This window comes from Ursus maritimus, unplaced genomic scaffold (assembly GCF_017311325.1).
Source record: "Ursus maritimus isolate PB19 unplaced genomic scaffold, ASM1731132v1 scaffold_20, whole genome shotgun sequence".
Lineage (NCBI taxonomy): Eukaryota > Metazoa > Chordata > Mammalia > Carnivora > Ursidae > Ursus > Ursus maritimus.
Window position 1 is genome coordinate 22,570,481 of NW_024424453.1, and position 18,059 is coordinate 22,588,539.

General features: G+C 47.9%; 1 protein-coding gene across 1 annotated transcript in view; it reads right to left on the reverse strand.

Moving 5' to 3' along the window:
- CLSTN2 (calsyntenin 2) overlaps nucleotides 1–18,059 on the reverse strand; it is a 377,967-nt gene that overhangs the window by 93,375 nt on the left and 266,533 nt on the right. Inside the window, exons 7-8 of the mRNA XM_008711208.1 lie at nucleotides 15,594–15,842; nucleotides 11,175–11,296 (exon numbers count right to left, since the gene is read on the reverse strand). Coding sequence (XP_008709430.1) covers nucleotides 11,175–11,296; nucleotides 15,594–15,842 — 371 coding nt within the window. The remainder of the gene's footprint in view (nucleotides 1–11,174; nucleotides 11,297–15,593; nucleotides 15,843–18,059) is intronic.

Below are 18,059 nucleotides of genomic sequence, written 5' to 3' on the forward strand. Positions count from 1 at the left end.
TCTGGTATGAAGCCTGAATTAAAGCTCTTTAGAATCAAGACAGTGCCAATATCATGTTGTGTCCTCAGAATGGGCCATTTCTCAATTCTTATTTTTAATATCTTTATTGAGGTATGATTTACATATAAAATTCATTCATTTAAGTGTACTATTCAATGATTTTTAATAAATTTATAGAGTTGTGCAATGATCATCAAAATCTAGTTTTAGAACATTGCCATCACTCAAAGATATCTGTGCCCATTTGTAGTTGATTCTGGCTCTCACCCCAAGCCCTAGAAAACTACTGATGGGCTGTCTACAAAATTGCATTTTTATTGATATTTTGTGTAAATGAAGTCATGCAATTTTTAGTCTCTGTTGCCTAGTTTCTTTGATGTAGCATATTTTTGAGATAACAAAAATATTTTTTGTTTCTTTTTATTGCCAAATACAATTCCATGTATGGATATACAAAAGGTTATTTATTCATTCACCTGTTAAAGGACATACTTTTTTTTTTTTTTTCTGGAAGTTTTACTTCAATGTTCCTCAGATGATACATTGCCAAACTGATGCTTACAGGTTAATGGACTAGTGTTTGGGAACCACAGATAAGGACTCATTTTTTAAAAATTTAATAAGCATGTATTGAACACATATTTGTGTCAGATACTGTGTTAAAGATTAAATAGGTAAATAAGAATGATATCCTAGCACGGTGGAGGAAAAGAACCAAGAAACAAAGAAGTGTAATAAAGTATGAAAAATGCTATGGGAAAATTCTGTCCTCCATGGAAGTAAGGTCAGTTCTCTATGGGTGAGGGAGCTACAGGAAAGTCTTTATCAGAGATGTGAGCCTTGGTCTGGAAAGATACATAGGTAATTGTCCACAGTGGAAAGGACCTGCCTGTTCGTGACATACACTGTTTTATTCTTCACAGCCATGCAGATAAGTACATGCATTGTGTGGTCCCATCTGCCTGTGCCTGAGAACGGTATGGAAGCAATCAGTCCTGTGAGTTTCTGCTAAGGTGGAAAGATGAAGAAATCTAGTGGAGACCTGGAAGATACCCAGTTCTGCCACGCTATGTAAATACGTCTCAACAAGATACACACATAATGGAAAAGAACGTGGAGCTTTGGAGAATGGTAGACTTGGTCCAATACCTTATACAAATTATTTCATCTTTCAGGATGTCAATTTCAGTATCTATAAAACTGAGATAAGAAATAATTTCAAAACTAACCATGTAGTTTAGATTTAATGCATGGATATCAAGGAATTTAGGGATTGGCCTCTCAAAATATGCTGGTTTCCTCTCTTTCCGTAGCAGGCAACATGCACCTAAAGCTACAAGGAGTTCATGCAAACGCAAGGCTTCTTTGTCTTTAGACTTCCACTTCTATTGCCTCAAGAGCGCTACCATCTCCTAAGTAAGCCAGGGATGTAGTGGCTGTCTCATAATGAGGCCTTGCTTCCTTCTAAACATGCGCTGATTGTCAGGGTGATGGAGAAGGTTCATTATTTAAAGGCATAATTAAAGGGCACTTCCTTTAGCTAACTAACGAGCAGTAAGTGCAGCAATATTTGCATGTTTAGACATTAAAGATGGAAACAGATGACTCGTAGGGACTGGGAGAGAGCAGGGAAGGTAGGGCAGATTAATCTCACTGCTGGGCCTCGAGGGTTGGTGCTGTGCAAGACTTCCTCGGAGAAGGGTCTTCCCTTGAGAAGACAACTCCGCCGGCTTCTCTTATTTTATGGGATGAACAGCGCTCTCCTCACTGTGCGTCAGGAGCAAGCTGATCCTTACTTTAAAAAACGCTAAATCGTGATTCCTCCTAAGCTAAGCTTGGAATATGCTCCTGGATGGACACCCTTATCCTGTTCTCAGCACTTACGTATCAGCACGGATATTGGTTTGTTCTTGTCATCTTGGGTATTCACTAAAGTTGCAAACTCTTCCAAGTCAATAATGGTGCCTTTTACCCTCTTGGAGTATGTGTATGTTAAGGTCAGATTTAAGGTTTTTCCATGTATTAGGTAAGAGATGTGGAAAGCACCTGCTATCTCTCCCATTCTTCATCCGTATCCCGGGTGTTATGCCTGAACTGCAAGATTTTGGTTAGAATTAAAAGAAAGTGCCTGGCACAAGTAAGCAGTGAAGTAATGCTGGTTCCAATTCTCCTCCTCACTACATGGGGACCTCACAGTGACCAGTGCTTTTACCTTATTTCTCTTAAATGAGCCATTAGCATTAGAATTGGCCATTTTATATTAGCCTTCAGCTTTGTCAATTTCTTGTCTTTCCATAGTGTGGAAGTGACAGAGAAAAATAGCTCTCTTATAATGAGTGCAGACATTTGGATTTGAGGCCAAGGAGGAGTCTCCCTCACCTCCCACTGGCACCAGTCCCTGAAGTGGTCTGGAAAGACAGGAGCACAGCATGGGCAGGCTAGTGACCGAGTTAATGCTACTTCCAAATGGGTCCACCCCAAGGCTCAAGCACCTTAGTTTATTACTGAAAAGCTGATTTGATTTACTAGGCATTTTTAATTGTGTTGACATTATTTTCTTCTTTTAACAGTAGAATGAGAGACACTGACTTTAAATACGCATTATGGGATGTCTACTGAAAAAAATGCATCCGTTGCCTCTGGGCAGATGTACAGGTCAGAACACAAAGAATCATTTCATGGGAACAAAAGGAATCGCTGAGCAGCTGCTCATGGGGGAAGAGAGACCAGAGAAGAGCCAGGTCTGCCAGCAAAGGAGGAATGTACAGAATACTTAGTATATCTGATTAGTTTACTTATTTTTTTTAAAGATATTATTTATCTATTTGTCAGAGAGAGAGAGAGCACAAGCAGGGGGAACAGCAGGCAGAGGGAGAAGCAGACTCCCCACTGAGCAGGGAGCCCATTGCGGGACTCGATCCCGGGACCCTGGGATCATGACCAGAGCCGAAGGCAGATGCTTAACAACTGAGCCACCCAGTCATCCTGATTAGTTTAAATTTAACAGTTATATAGCCTTCTACCTCCAGCCCGGATGAGGGAGTGGCTGACACCAGTGAGATTGAGCGAGAAGAGAATAATCCAAATAGCTCTGGATTTGACAAGAGTTAGGCTTCTCCCTTAGCACAGGATCTTCAGAAGAAAAAGTAAAGAAAATCCTTCGGGTAATAATGGAAATCCAAGAAAGCCCTGAGAAATCAGCCCTTCAAGCAGATGGCTCCGGACATACCGATAAATGCCTGTGAAAACCCTCAGCGAGTGTGGACACCATGTGCTTGTCATCAGATCTCACAGTCGGTTAGGTAGACAACCCACTCACTAACGTCTGGCAACACTAAGCTGCACTTTGCTAAGCTGCCCTCCCTCCCTTTGTGCGCTTCATTCAGGTCTCTTGGTAACTTCCTCTGTTGGTCATGCTTCTGCTTCTGGAATGCTGCAGACATCCCTTTGTTCCCGAGCTCTCAGCAGGAGCTGTGTGCTAACTTCCATCTATAGATCAGAGACTTTACCTGCGCTGCAGGGGTGAGTAGAGTAGAGCAGAGAGTTCATCTGGAAGGCGGTTCCAGGGAGGAAGAAAGAAGAAGTGGGAAGGGTGATGGGACTCCTGACGAGAGCGCAGGTGGCTGGCTGCAAGTGCTCTCCACCTTCAGGCCTGTGGTGCCAGTGCCCTGGGGCAAGGGGGGCTCCGTGGAGCCAAGAGGCTCCTCTTGCCTCGGAGCACGGCCTTGGGCAGAACACTGAAAGGCACCGTGGGGGCAGGAGTCGGTGACTGTGCCTCAGGGGCAGGACTCATACGATCTAGAGAATCTCATTGGTGTATCAGCTTTGTCACCTTTCAGCTTCCAGCGTGAGCCTCTGTCAAGAGAGAGGACTTTCTAGGTTTGCTGTAGCATTTCCAGAAGCAAGCATAGAGGACTCAGTGCTTCCTCCCTGAAAGCAGAGAAGGTAGCTTTTTCACTTATGGCCGGTGAGGGGCCAGCACCTTAGCTAGAAGAACAGTGTGGTGTTGAGCAGAAGGAAAGGCTAAATCTGCCCCTTGGGGATCCCCCACAAGAGGCTTGTGGGAAGCGAGGAGCGGGCTGTCAATGAGGAGCACTAGGAACATCGCCCCTTCTTTCCTCCCTCTCAGGGCCACGCTCTCCGAGGAGACAGAGGCAGCATGCACGGGGCTCAGCAGAGTCTCTGGGTCTGCCTGGGAAGCCGGCCCAGGATCACCTCAGTAAGATGTGGGGAGGGGGGGGTGGCCGCACCTAGGAGCCTGGGGCAGCCCCAGGCCTCCCCAAGGCTCACGAGTGATGGGCTAGTGTCCCTTTGCTGCTGGAGCACCACAGACTTGGTAACTGGAAACAGCACACATTTATTATCTTACAGTTTGGGAGGTCGGAAGTCTGAAACGAGTTTCAGTGGGCTAAAGTCAAGGTATTGGCAGTGCTGCATTCCTTCTGGAGGCTCTAGAGCAGAATCTGTTTCTCTCTCTCTTTCTCTCTCTCTCTTTTTTTTTTAGCTCAGAGAGGCTGCCACATTCCTTGGCTCAAGGCCCCACATCCCTCTGATCCCTCCTTCCTTTGTCACATCTTCTCTGACTCTAACCCTCCTGTCTCCCTCCTGTAAGGACCCTTGTGGCTGCATCAGACCCATCCAGACAATGTCCCTATTTTAGGATCTTTAGTTTAATCACTGTCTTGTCATGGGGGATAGCATATTCACAGGTTTCAAGGATTAGGGGGTGCACATCTTTGGGAGCCATTATTCTGTCCATCACAAGCGGCCAACAGGGGAGCTGAGGCACCTAGCTGAGGTGTCAGGGCACGCGGTGCTCAGGGCCAGCAGTGATGCAGGGACCCAGGCCAGGCTGCAAGGCCACCACGAACGGGGCTTCCAGGGAGGGAACATGGCTCAGGCAATGGGCTGGAGTGGCGGCTGCCAGCATGCTGCACCCTCTCTAAAGAAAACAGGAGAAATGCACTAACTGTGTCAGAAGTCACCTCTCCAGGGAGCAGACAATCCAGTCACTGCACAGCCCTGACGTGAGGGGACCAGGAGTGTCCAGGGCAGGTGGGAGGCCCCTTCTCTGGGATCACTATGGTGGCATGGAAGCCAGCTCTCCGCAAGGGTCTAGAAGATGGGAAGAGGCAGGCACAGGGACTCTAAGAGAAGGGGCTTGTGTGGGGCCCTTATATATTAGAGAGAGAAAGACAAGGGAGTGTAAATAACCCTCCCCACAACCATTTTTCATTCAGAACAACCTTGCAAGTTGGCATCTTAGAAAACGTCATTTGGGATTCTGCCTAAAAGAGAGGGAAAAAAAAGAGGTTCTGAACATTCTTCTCCTCTGTTTAGGACACATGTTCCAGAAGGAACACAGGTGTCACTGAAGGCCCGTGTGTGGGCAGGACGGTGAGTGGGTGGCCACTGCATCAGGGAAAACATGGCTCATGCAACCAAGAAATAGTCTTTAGTGGCGGAATTAGAGTGCTGACAAAGCCCGATTACTCTGCTCATTAAGAGGACTGGTCTGGACTGGACTAACCATTCTCCAATTAACTCCTTGGCACTCGGCTATAATAATGATTGAACTAAGCCATTTGACTCCCAGTGTGGCTGGAAGAGCAGATGCCGGCAAACTGGCCGCCTCGTCCTGACATTCCTCCGCACCGGGAATGAGGGATTTATTCACTTGCAGCTTCTGGCAGGAGCGGCACAACTCCACGCAATAGAAAGGATCTGACCAGCAGAGGCTCTCGCCCAAGACAAATGGGAGCCTTTGGCTCAAATCCCAGCCCTGGCATTGTTTCTGGGGAGATCTGGGCCTGTGCCTTACTGCCTCCTTTGTGTAGGAGGAGGGGAGACGACCAACCCCAGGGGCCTGGGTCTGGGGCTCCTGCCCCACTCGCCCCTCCCTTCCCCCAGGTGTGGGGGTCATGCTCCCCTGCCCCTGCCACTGGAAGCCCAGGACTCTTCTCCTTGGAGGGGCGGGGGGCTGGTGCTAGAAGAACAGGAGGGGGCTTACAAAGAACACGTGGGCCTCATTTAAGAAGATCCAAATGTCTCAAATAGACATGTTATTGTGTGGTTTTCCTGTGTGAAAATCCTAGCGTTTTGTTGTTGTTTTATCAGTAGTCTCAGATTGGTGACCACAGAATAAGGTCGACTGCAGAACATTCGTTGAGTCTGATGATGTGTGGTTTTAAGTGAGGAAATACTAAACATGGGGAGGTTTTATATCAAACTCTGATTCTAACTTCTGGACAGTTGGAAAGGCAGCCCCAGGCCTGGATTCTTGGATGGCCGAGAGCCATGTGGTGGCTGAGTCTTCAGGGAGGACCCACCTTCACCCAGCCAGGCATCTTCCCTCTTTCTCCCCACTCCTAATGACTAGAGTTCGGGCTCCTGCAGGAGAATGCTCTCGAGGGTCCACACACTGGGCAGGACCATGTCCTCTCTCTCTGGGGACCGCTATGAGTTCCGGCACAGAGACAGCAACAGCCAGCAGAATGAATCTCACTCCTGCATCTTGTGATCATTGCAATTTTTCAGAGAGGCATTTTTTCTTTCCTTATATAAGCTGGGGGAACCTGTCCTCTTGCTGGTCGATTGAGACTGTCACTCAAGCTGTGTCTTCTAGTAAGTGGAACATGCTGTGAAACATCAGCACGTCCCCCTCCAAGCACCAAGAAGTCCAAGGGGAAGATCATTAGAATTGGTGACACTGAGTCAACCACATCCAAATAATGGTAGAGCCGGGAGGGGCTGCAAATTAATACACCTTTCCTGTGTGAGCGGGCAGCTGGGCACTCTTCTCCGCTTCCGTCCGGGTTTGCACATAACTAGCTGCAGGCTCGAGGGATTTGCATTAGCAGATCATAAGTAAAAATCCCATTAAAATGACATTCTCTTCATCATTAGGATCCCTTTAGTGAGGCGCACTGGATTGTCAGGGACATTTCCCGGAGCGGCCCGATAATGGACTTACCTGGCAGTCTGTCCACCCTGGCGACGGCTTTCTGAGGTGTGGGGCAAAGGGGCTGGAGGAAGCACACAGCTCCTCCGTGGCAACAGCCTCCCTCCCTGGGAACCTTCCTGAAGAGCTCTGTGCATATCATGCTCTGCTTTCAATGCCCAAGAGCAGCCTCTGTCAAGTGCTTGAGCTCCTGGCCTGGCCGTGGAGAAAGGAAAGGGGAGACCCTGGTTCTCAGGCAGCCCCTGCCACTGGCCTGAGCTAACATTTACTTAAATTTGATAAATTTTATGAATGTCATACTCGCATTATTCACATTTACCCATCCCTAAATTCCCCTTGAATAACAAAATTCTTCAACAATAGCCCATTCTTTTGGGGATAAAGTACCAACTCAATAACGTGATGTGAAACGCCTCTTGGGATTTAATTGACACCTGCTCCTCTAAACGTGGGTCCTAATACCTGCCAAAGCGCTCTCCCCGCCCCATGCCTGGGGTCTGCCGCACCGGAAGCCTACACTCTCCTGAAGCTGGGCATCCTGCTCGCCTCTCTGCCATCTCGGCTGCCTGGCTCCACGTCACTGAGCCCTCCGTGCTCTGTTCGGACAACGTCCCCTCTCGGGGGCTTTTCTGGGCCCTTCTTCCCAGGTCCATGTCAGGTGTCTCTAGAATGGGCTCCAACAGACCCCCCCCACTCCACCTGCCCCTTGCCTTCTGCCCCAGCACATATCGATGTAAACTCTGTTTGCCCCAGGGTCGTGGACACTTACGGGGAGCAGGAGCTGCTGTTTCAGCAGCTGAGCCGGGTTCCGAGCACAGGGGCTGGCACAGTTTGTGTTCAGCATCAGTTGTGGAGGAAAGAACTAGATGAAGCCCCCTTAGCCATTAGAACATTTCTTAGGCTTCTGGAAGCTCCCAGGTGGGTCAGTAGACTGGCTTGAGTCGTTTCTGACCCAGGCCAGAAAGTTCTGCAATAATTACAGAGTCACTACCGGTAAAATACCCTAAAATCTTTGGAATTAGATATCAAGATAAAAGCCAAACGACATTTGAGATCCACAGAGTAAAAAATGACAAAATTTTAGAATCTTAAAATGCTGCATAAAATCAATCAAAAGATCAATTAATCACCAGGAGGCTTGAAGGGTCTCTGGATTTTTCTCCTCTCTTTCCTTCTCTCCCTCCCTCATGTCCTCTCTCCCTTCTTTTGATCTTGACATCCATTCGCTGTTATGCAAACATTTACTGGACACCAACTGTGTGCTCAAGGCTGTAATATGCACTGATGAGCTGGAGAGAGTAAGACATAGTACTGCCTCCCAGGAGCTCAGCGCAACGTGAGCAGAAAAGCAGGATAAATGGGTTCCTAGGGTACAGTAAGCATCGGGATGGAGTTCTGTATGGAGTCTGGGGAGCACTGGGAAGAGCTAAGCCACTCAGGGGGGTGAGTCAAGGTGGCTTCATGGGGGAGGAGACGTTATCAAGTATGTACATTCTGAACACCAAGTGATTTACATCCAAGAAACTTCTGAAAGGTTCTGTCTACACAGCTGAATAAGGGAGAGAGAGGTCTGTGGCTGGGTCTATATGTACCACTGGATTGCTAGTATGAGTGTGGTTGAGGTTTCCTATACTGTACCCACTGTGCCTCCTTTCAAAGGGGCTGGGGCTTCTGATCACCAATAAGTAGCCATTAAGTTGTTTTTTTTAATATTAATTGTTTTTAGTAAAGAATGCTATGGACTGAATTGTGTCCCCCTCTCCTCCCAAATTCATACATTGAAGCACTACCCCCAGTGTGACTGTATTTAGAAACAGGGCTTTTAGGAGGTGGTCAAGGTTAAAGGAGATCATTAAGGGTGGGGCCCTAATCCCATAGGGCCTTATAAGAAGAGGAACAGGTATCCCAGTGTGCGAGCTCTCTCTCTCTGTCTGCCACGTGAGAACACAGTGAGAAGACGGCTGTCTACAGGCCGGAAAGAGGGCCCTCACTGGGCAACTGAATCAGCTTGATCTTGGACTTCCCAGCCAAGAACTGTGGGAAGTCCATGTCTATTGTGTAAGCCCCCCAGGCTGTGGTACTTGGTTACGGCAGCCCCAGGCTACAGAGACAAGGAAGAAGACAAAGTGAAGATTTGACAGTTTCATGGAGTTTCATCAAGACTATAAACATTTTGCATCTCAATGATAATTCTGATCTCTAAATTAAAAATATTTAAAATTTAAGAAGTGAAAACATTTTAAATTAGCAAGTTCACCAAAGCAGCAGCAGAGCTTAATAGAAAAGGGCAGGTCCAGGCCATGGTTCGCTGTGTGACCTTGGGCAGGTCACGAGACCATGGTCCCGGCCTTATTTCATCCTCGGGGCCTGGGGGTGGGGGGGGTGGGGGGGTGGGTGCAGGGCAGAGGTGAAAGTGAGCTCAGGGTGTATCAGTGGGCCTGGTACAGAGCAGACACCGATGACTGAGATCCAAGTAATCAGCCCCTCCTTAAATTCACCACTTTGGGCAGAATTCAGAATTCCTAGAGTCATTCTTTCTTTATCTGGAACCAGAATTCCTTCCTCCCCTATTTTTAATTCCAAACCCTGTGGCTTCATTTGCCTGGATCAGTCCTTCTCAATCCCATCTTAGAGAACGCTGCAGCGCATCTGTAATTATCCTGGCTAGTATGGCAATGTTCTTATTAAAACCCCTCACAATATGGAATTTAGTTTAATTCATCTCAATTCGTCTTATGTATTTAAATATATCCCATATAAGCCATATGGCACTTCAGAAGGTAGCTGAGAGGTTGCTGGGAAATCAAATAAGCAAAGTCAAGATTTCACAATTTCTGCAATACCCAGAATTCCTAATTCAGAGGAACGTGTACTAATCCAGATGCCATATTTGCAAAACCCCAGGCTCCAGCAGGATGGGCTTTATTGGGAATAGATCAGGCAGTTGCCACTGGGCTTCCTCAAACACCTTTCCATCAGCTTGGCATCCTTGACCTTGTCACATTGCCTGAAGGTCCAGCATTGAGAGTTCCCTGAGGTTAATGAATCTATCTTTTGAAGAGCACGTCTGTGCTTCTGTGTGGATGAAAGGGGGCAGCTATCATTCTCATCTCAATGTAAATGAGTTCCTTCTGGAACGCTTCCCAGTAGCGCTCTCTGAAACTAGCCCTACCGGGGGCCTGGGTAGATGCCCGTAAGAAAGAGAGAGAAGGGAAGGATTCTGGAACATTCAGCCCTAGACAAGGTGATGCAGGTAGCACACACAGTGGGTTTTAGGGGAAGGAAGGAAGCTTGAGGTCCCTAGAAGCACTCGGGATACGGGTAGGGTGCCGGACAGTAAGACCACGGAATGAGCATCACTCATCCGCTCATGAAGCCGACCCATTCCACAGTCCCCTCCCCATCTGCCAGCATCCTCCCCCTTGATAGTTTAAAACCATTTTTAAAAATTCACGTGTGCCCCCTCCCCCGCCCCCAATTTCAAGTGTAACTGAAGGCCGGGCTAGGCTTGCTGCGCAGAACCTTTCTCAGGGGCACAGCCCCCAGAGGAGTGACTTCCACCTCCACAATCTCAGCCCTGGACAGCCCTTGGAGACAGACACTTCAAAGCTTGTCAATCCAAGCAGACACTTCATTTGTCATGGACGAGGCTGACACGGTGGCCCTTGTGATCACCAGTCAGGGGGCTCCAGAGTGAGTCATGGATTTTTGCACTTCAGAAAAGAACGTGCGCTACCCACAGTGCACCATGTCACTGTTTACTTCAAGGTCCTCGTGTCCCTTGTTCTCCACCTATGTCACCAAGAGCAAGGCTGCACTGTCGCCCCAAGGAGATAAGAGAGCATCACAGAGGAGGCGCAGGCACTTATGCCATAAAGATGTGCTAACAGAGACCACAAACTGGGCCTGGGACCAAGAGCACCAGCGTCCCAGGAGCTCAACGGGAGCAAATGGACCAGATACATGTGGGCAGGTCCACCACCTGCTGGGGAGGGTCCCAGCGGGGATGTGAGGCCCTCCCCCCGCAGCTGGGCTTACGGCCGCAGTTTTTCTCTTGACTTTAAGATGCCGTGTGTCTCCCTGAGCTGATTTTTCCAAAACTCAGCAAGCGAGCAGAACTTTGAGGTGCCGCCTCGCTGCTATCGTCGCCGGAGCACACTTACCGCCCCAGCAAAGCGGGGAGCTGGGCCGAGGGGTGAGCTGAGTGCCATACCTGGTCCAGCTTCCAGTGGAACTCCGCGGGGCGGAAGGTGTCGGCCTGGTCGAAGTCCTTGCGCAAGAGGAAGACGAGGCGGCAGTTGTGCACATACAGGGCGTAGTGATGCCGGTTCATTTCTGCAAAGCAGGAAGAGGAGTTGAGTGCTCATAGAATCCCTGCCTCCGTCGCCCCCAGGCTAAGGGGGCTCTCCAACAATCATGTCAGCTACGCTGAGCTCCTTTAACAAGGCTGGTTTCTCCTAGAGTACTGGGCTTTTGTCTCATTTCATCAGGCTTGACAATGGTGACCACAGAGCATGTCTCCTTCTCTACCTTACCGTGTGCAGTTAGGGGAAGCGGCTTCATTTTCAGTTGCTAGGAGGAGAGGACAGATGGATTTTTCAGCATTAGTCATGGTTCCATGTCTTTCCGAAGCAACGAATAAATACTGCTCTCCCCGTACACAATGGATGGGCTGTTTTCCTCCTCTGATAGAAAGACTTCCTTTTGTGCTTAGGAAATCTCGCATCAAGGGTCCCAGTCGTGATGTCCTGCAGCCACAAGGTAACAGCCATTGGGAGGAGAGGAGCTGCTCTTTGACCTCAGAGAACTCACATCATGCACTACATAGCAGCATACACGGAAACCTACTAAGAGGCACGTGCTCCATGAATGACAGACGGATGAGGAGGTGACCTGTTGTTGTAGAAAGAACATGGGCCCTAGAGTCAGACAGACTTCGGGTGGAGTTGTATCTCCAGATGATTCTGCGAGAATTCTTTAGCCTCTTAGAGCCTCAGTTTTCTCACCTGTGTCATGACAGGGATGCTGATTGTCCTAATGAATCACGGGAATAGGATAGTGAGATCGATTCTTGTACATCCTGTATAAACCTCGAGGTTTGAGCGTGAGGAATCAATACCCATCCCGCTTCTAGGCCTGGGCTCTGGTTGGTTTGCCTGCCACAGTGATTGACTCAGGACCCAGGCCCAAGTCAGGCAATGCAGGCCCTTCTCCCAGCCACAGCGCTTCTGTCAGGAAAGACACTCAGTTTAAGCCAGTGATTCGGGAGCTTTTCTGAGTGGTTCTGAGAAAGAACTCTCTTTTATCAGAAAGCAAATAGGAGAGACGCTCTCTCTCTAGAAGTTGTAGTATATAACTGGGAGGCATGGAGCGGCTGCAGCCCTGTTTGCTAACATGAAATCGATACATATATGCAGATCTGAGAAACTGCAGAGAAAAGGGCCAAGCCCTTGATCACACTTTGCCTGAAGCTGTCATAGCTCTGGCCATTTTCAGTTACAAGAACTCTACATTTCCTTTACTATTTTGATTTCTTTGATCATCTGATATCAGTTTGATCTGTATTTCCTATTTCTTGTAACTGAAAGCATCTTAACTGGTAGAACAAGGAAGTATGTGCAAAGCTGTTGCCAGTGTGGCAGGGTTGGCCTAGGCTGATGTCTGGGTGGCCACTCGGCCTTTGGACTGATAAAATGCCCCGGCCTGATTATGGGGATTTTACTCAATATTTCTTGTTCCTCTCACAATTGCCCAGCTGATTTCCATTAGCTATTGTCTACCGTCAGAAAAATATAGAAAGAAGGACCTTTTCCCCCTTTATTTTTATTTGGAGACAGGAGCGGTTGTGGGTGAGGAAGTGGAACGAGAAGAATGGAGGTCTGGAGCATTTCCGGCCTAGGAAATTTCTCCCTCCCTCTCCGTTAGTTTGGATTCCTGGAGTCACTGTCCACACTGGGGTCACTGGTTTATTTAGTGGGCTAGGGACATGGTACACTCAGAAATCCGCTTCATTTCTTTTCATGACCCTTGGTGTTCTTTGTGGTAGCTAAATGTTTAACAAAACAAGCCAGTTAAATGAAATAATAAAGCCCCATGACAGAATCTTGGATTGTTATGTAATTCATGTCTTTAAAGAATATTTTATCATGAAGAGAAATGATCTGGATATAATGTTACATAAAAGAAACAGGGAACATAATGGTATCACATGTATTATAAAATAGTAAAAATTGTAAGGACATTCCACATATACATAGAAATAAAAATAAGATTTTATTTGGTAATGAAATATACCAAATGTAATCAGGAAATATCTTTAGGTATTAGGGTTTTAGGGGATTTGTGTTTTCTCCTTTATACTTTTCTGTGTTTTTCAGGTTTTCTGATATAAACATGTCTTGAAAAAATGTTTCTGATATATAAAAGCCTAATAAAGCTTTAGTTTATTCCTGATAGTTTTTAAATTTAGGGCAAGCAGGTATTTATAGATATATATTTTTTAAGTCAAAGAAGTTAGAGGAAGCTTCCCTATCTTCTTCGTGCCAGTGCTGAGCTGCTTGTAAAGTGTTGCTCTGTGCCAAGGCCAAGGCAGAGGAGCACCAGGTCGTGCTGCCTCGAGGTGATGACATGCCCGTGGGGTAGACTGCTCTGATGACAAGGAGGCATCATCATTTAAGGCAGCGTGTTCAGCCTCGGCTGCACAAAAGAATCCCCTAGAAACTCGGACTTCCTGCACCGGGGTGGGGCCCTGGCATCTTAGCATTTTTACAAGCATGCCAGGTTTTTCTGCTGCGTAGCCAGGTTGAGCACCATGGGTCCCAGAGCACAGGCTTGGAACTCAGGCCCAGAGGACCAGGTCCGATCCTGTTGCTCTGGGTAATCGGCTGCATTCCCTTAGGCTAGTCTTTCAACCTTTCACAGTTCAGCTTCCTCCTCTGTAAGCAAGTATCTGTGTGACCTGCCTCCCAGGGGTATTGGATACATTTCAGAAAGGACTCTACGTGTGTGGCTGTGAACCCCAGCCTGCGCCGCTTTCCATTGGTGTGGACGGTCCTAAGCTGTCGTCTCATTGATGCAGGCTTCTGGATCGTGAGGGGAGCGCCCTGCCAGGCACTGCAAGGACCAAGCTGCAGGGTGATTGCTGGGATCATGTGCTGAGCTCTGAACCCAGTGCCAAACCTCAGTGTGATCTCATGCACGTCTACAGGGTCCTTCCTGCATGAAAGTCCCAGAAGAACTCATCCTTGGCATAACCGATCTGACACAGGCTTACTTCATGACTAACGAAAGCCAGGCTACTCTCTCTGTCTCAGCTTCTATAATCTGGAAAATGTGTTAACATATATTGTAAGAAGTGATTGAAACAGTAAAGGTGGGGTCCTGGGAGCAGCATAATGTGGAATAAAACCAGAAGTAATATGATAGTAACGCCATCAAGTAAATAAACTGAGCACTGATTTTATATCTGATGCTGAGTGATTTCATACATTATTTCATGTTTATTTCCCCCATTTCACATACGGGGGAACTGAAACTAAGAGAGATTCGCAACCCCTCAAACGTCACACCTGAGAGTGGAAAGGCTGAGAAACGAACCTGGGCTGTCCGGCAGCAGAGGCTGAGTTGTGAGCCACTCTATCCTGCCTTCTCTCTGCAGTATCTGCTGGTTTACGTTAGGTATTTTAAGCAGCGCTTAAAATAGGAAACTGTGGAATTATAATTTAAGATGGAGCTATAAAATTTGCATAAGATATCCAAATATTTGTGTGTATGTGTGTGTATGTGTGCTTGTGTGGGATGTGGTGACCCGTGCACAGGACTGGATCTAAGCTTACATTTCGGTTCTGATCCTTACTGGCGATGTAACTTGGGACAAGTTATAAACCTCTCAGCGATGTTTCCTTATCCTTCAAATGGGAAACACAGCAATGCTTTGCTGAAAATGTAGAGATCGGAGAAACTGTCTAGAACAGTAATATCTAACACAGATTGTACTTCCCATGTGTCAGGCCCTGTTCTAAAGCACTAGACATACTTCAAGTCATTTAATCCTGTTAAAAACCCTATGAGGTAGATAATACTAGAATGCCCATTTTATAGAGGGGGAAAGTGAGGCACAGAGAGGTGAAACAACTTGCCCAAGGTCGCACCGCCAGTAAGTGGTGGAGTGCTTTTAGCCACCAATCAGTGAACTGCCCCGTGCAGGCTTAGCATGGGGGAAATGCGTAACAAAACAAAAATTAGCTACCGTTATTACGTTTAGCAGTGATTTGGAAAATTACCATGACCCTTTCATTGAAAATAAACTTTTGGAAATCTTACTTATACATAACAGAGCAAAGGTATTGCTGCTTTGAAGTAAGAATGAAGCCCCCTTGCCCCCCAACTCCCACCTCACTTCTGGGGAGGTTGGGTTTGAAAAGTATTAGTCCCAGCTTTTGCATTCTTTGTGTCTGTGCTTCTACTTTCCCCCGTTTCCTGGTCTCGCTCTACCCCCAGCCCAGGAAATCAGCAGCCAGGAAACCAGAGACAAGATTGGTTTCCCAGGACGCCATCATGCTCTGGCTTTTCTCCCACGTGGTCGGGGGCTGTGTCCGCGCCTAACCAGCTGAGATATAACGGGCAGACTCACCAGTCTTATCTGAGTTGCAGAGGATGGTTTCCTTCTCGGCTCTCACACCAGGGCTGGGGCCGTGTTTCATCCACATGGTGATGGTGAACTGGTCTGTCAGGTTCTTGGGCACGATCCCATCAGGGATCTTGGCCCCTTGCCTGCCATCAAACTTGAAGATCATGTCGCTGCTGTCCACCAGGAGTCCTGCTGTCCAGTTGGTGGCAGCGCTGGGGGACGGCAAGAGGTCGATGATGCCAGAGGAGGCTCCTGTGGGGCATGGGGGCCAGAAAGAACAAAGGCTTATTCCTCACGGGCTGCATGTCCTCACCTTCTGTTTTCTGCTCCTGGGTCAGGATGAACTACTCAGTGTATTTACTTAGAGATCTGAGCCAACCTTCAGCTAGGCAACTCAGGAAAAGAAGGGCCAAACACCATCCCTCCCCGTGAGATCCTTACGGTCTGCAGAGGTGAAGGCATCTGTAACTTACAGACAAAAATGTTGCATGTGACAAGATAAGGTGCAATGAACAACTGTACAAGGAAAAAGTGCTGGAGGAATTTCGGGAAACAAGAATGCGGGGGGGCTTTTATAAGCAGGGAAGTTTCCTGGAGAAGGCCAGAGTTTGATGGGGATGAATGAATTCGTTCATGCATTCATTCACCCATTAACCTGTGAGCCATTTTTTGAGCACTGACCATGTGCCAAGACCCCTGCTGGGTAGGCGCGGGTGATATAAAGGTGAATCAGTACAGTCCCTGACCTGGGGTGGCTCAGAGCCAACAAGTGGACAGACAGCTGTGACACAGCATGATTAGGGCTGTGACTGGGGAAAGTTCTAGGTCCTAATGCCATGGGAAGAAGTGTGAGCCACTTTGTACTCACCATACTTTTTTTTTTTTAACAAGCATTATGTTTGGCCAAATGGTACAGAGGTCGAGAGAACATGGGTTCAGAAGTCCTCAAACCTGAATTTGATTCCTTGCAACATGACCTGCTAGCCTTGAGACTGTGAGCACGTCCCTTAGCCTTTCTGCCTCTCCAGCTCCTGCCGTGGTATCTCCCTTCCCAGGGGATTGTGAGGACTGAATAGAAGCCTGCCTAAGAGCCTGAGCAGCATGCCGGCCACGTGGGGAATACTCACTTCGTGCCGCCTGTGACTTTATCCTTACAACGATCATTATTTTTGCTACCACTATGATTCTAGGCTAAGGCACAAGCACTAAGCCTGAAGCAATGGGAGTGTCACAGGTAGACCTATGTCTTAGGAACGTCACACCAGCAGCTTTGTGGAGGGCGGAGCTAAGGTGGGCAGGAGTGGCCATCCTTGCAGAGAAGTCTGGAAGCCTCAGCTGGGGGGACCTGTGGGCATCAACTGACTTCCCACTGAAGATCTCCGCTGTCAGCACATCTCTTTGTGCCACACGGGAGCAGGACTTGGTTCTTTAGGGAAGGATAATGGCCAGGGTTTCCTGATACTGTCAGGGCACATGAGTCAGAGAGTCTAAGGGGTACCTGATGTGGGGAGCCTGTGCTTTCCCGAGATGGCACGACCAGTCAGTCGCAGAGGCTGGTGGGTTTAATGGGCAGTAGTTGTCTAAATGTAGACAACTGATCTTTGTCAGAGATCACTGGACTCCTCAATTCTGTATATTAGGGTCTCCTCTCACTTAGGGTTTGGGTTCCAAGGTCAGCTACAGTTCAAATGACCCTCGAGAATCCTTCGGGAAGGTGCCATATTGGAAACCAATATACTTCTCTGAAAACGCTTCACCAGCCAGTCTTCCCTTTAGCCTTGGAGCAGATGATCAAGTCTAGGGCTCAGCACCCCTTGGTTTGCAATAGAAATTTATGTTATGTGAGAAGTAGGTATCCTTAGAGCCCGTTGCTGTGTTTCACACTGGGAGAGGCTCGCCCTGGGAGAGGCCTCCAGGAACTGTGGCGTCTGAGAGGGTGGGAGAGTCCGGTCTGCCAATGCGTGACCACTCTGCAGCTGGTGCTTATCATGGGGGGACGTGGGGACGGTGTGGACTGCATCATTTACCTGCGTATTTCCTAGGGTTTGGGGGTTGGTGCCAGGCCTGACACACAGCAGGCAATCCATTAACGTTATCACTGCCCTTCGTCCCACCCGGTGCCTCCATGAGATACTTCTAGCCATCTACCCAACGCTCACGTGTGCCTGCCCCGGCGGCCGCATGTCCAGGCCCCACACCTCTCCTTAGTATTTACTGGTTCTCAGCCCATGCCCCTGCAGCCTTGTCTGGTATCCATTTTATTCATCTGATAAGTTGATTCACACTAATATTTTAATGACTAATAAAGCCTTAAGGGTTATCACCCTCCAAAGTTGTCTGAAAGAAATAAATGTATCTAGGCGGTAGCAGGTAAAGATTTGGGGGTGGTTTGGGAGTGGAAGATATGTGGTCATTTGTAGCAAATTCATTTTCCTAGAACCTCTAGAATTATGCAACATGGCAATGGCT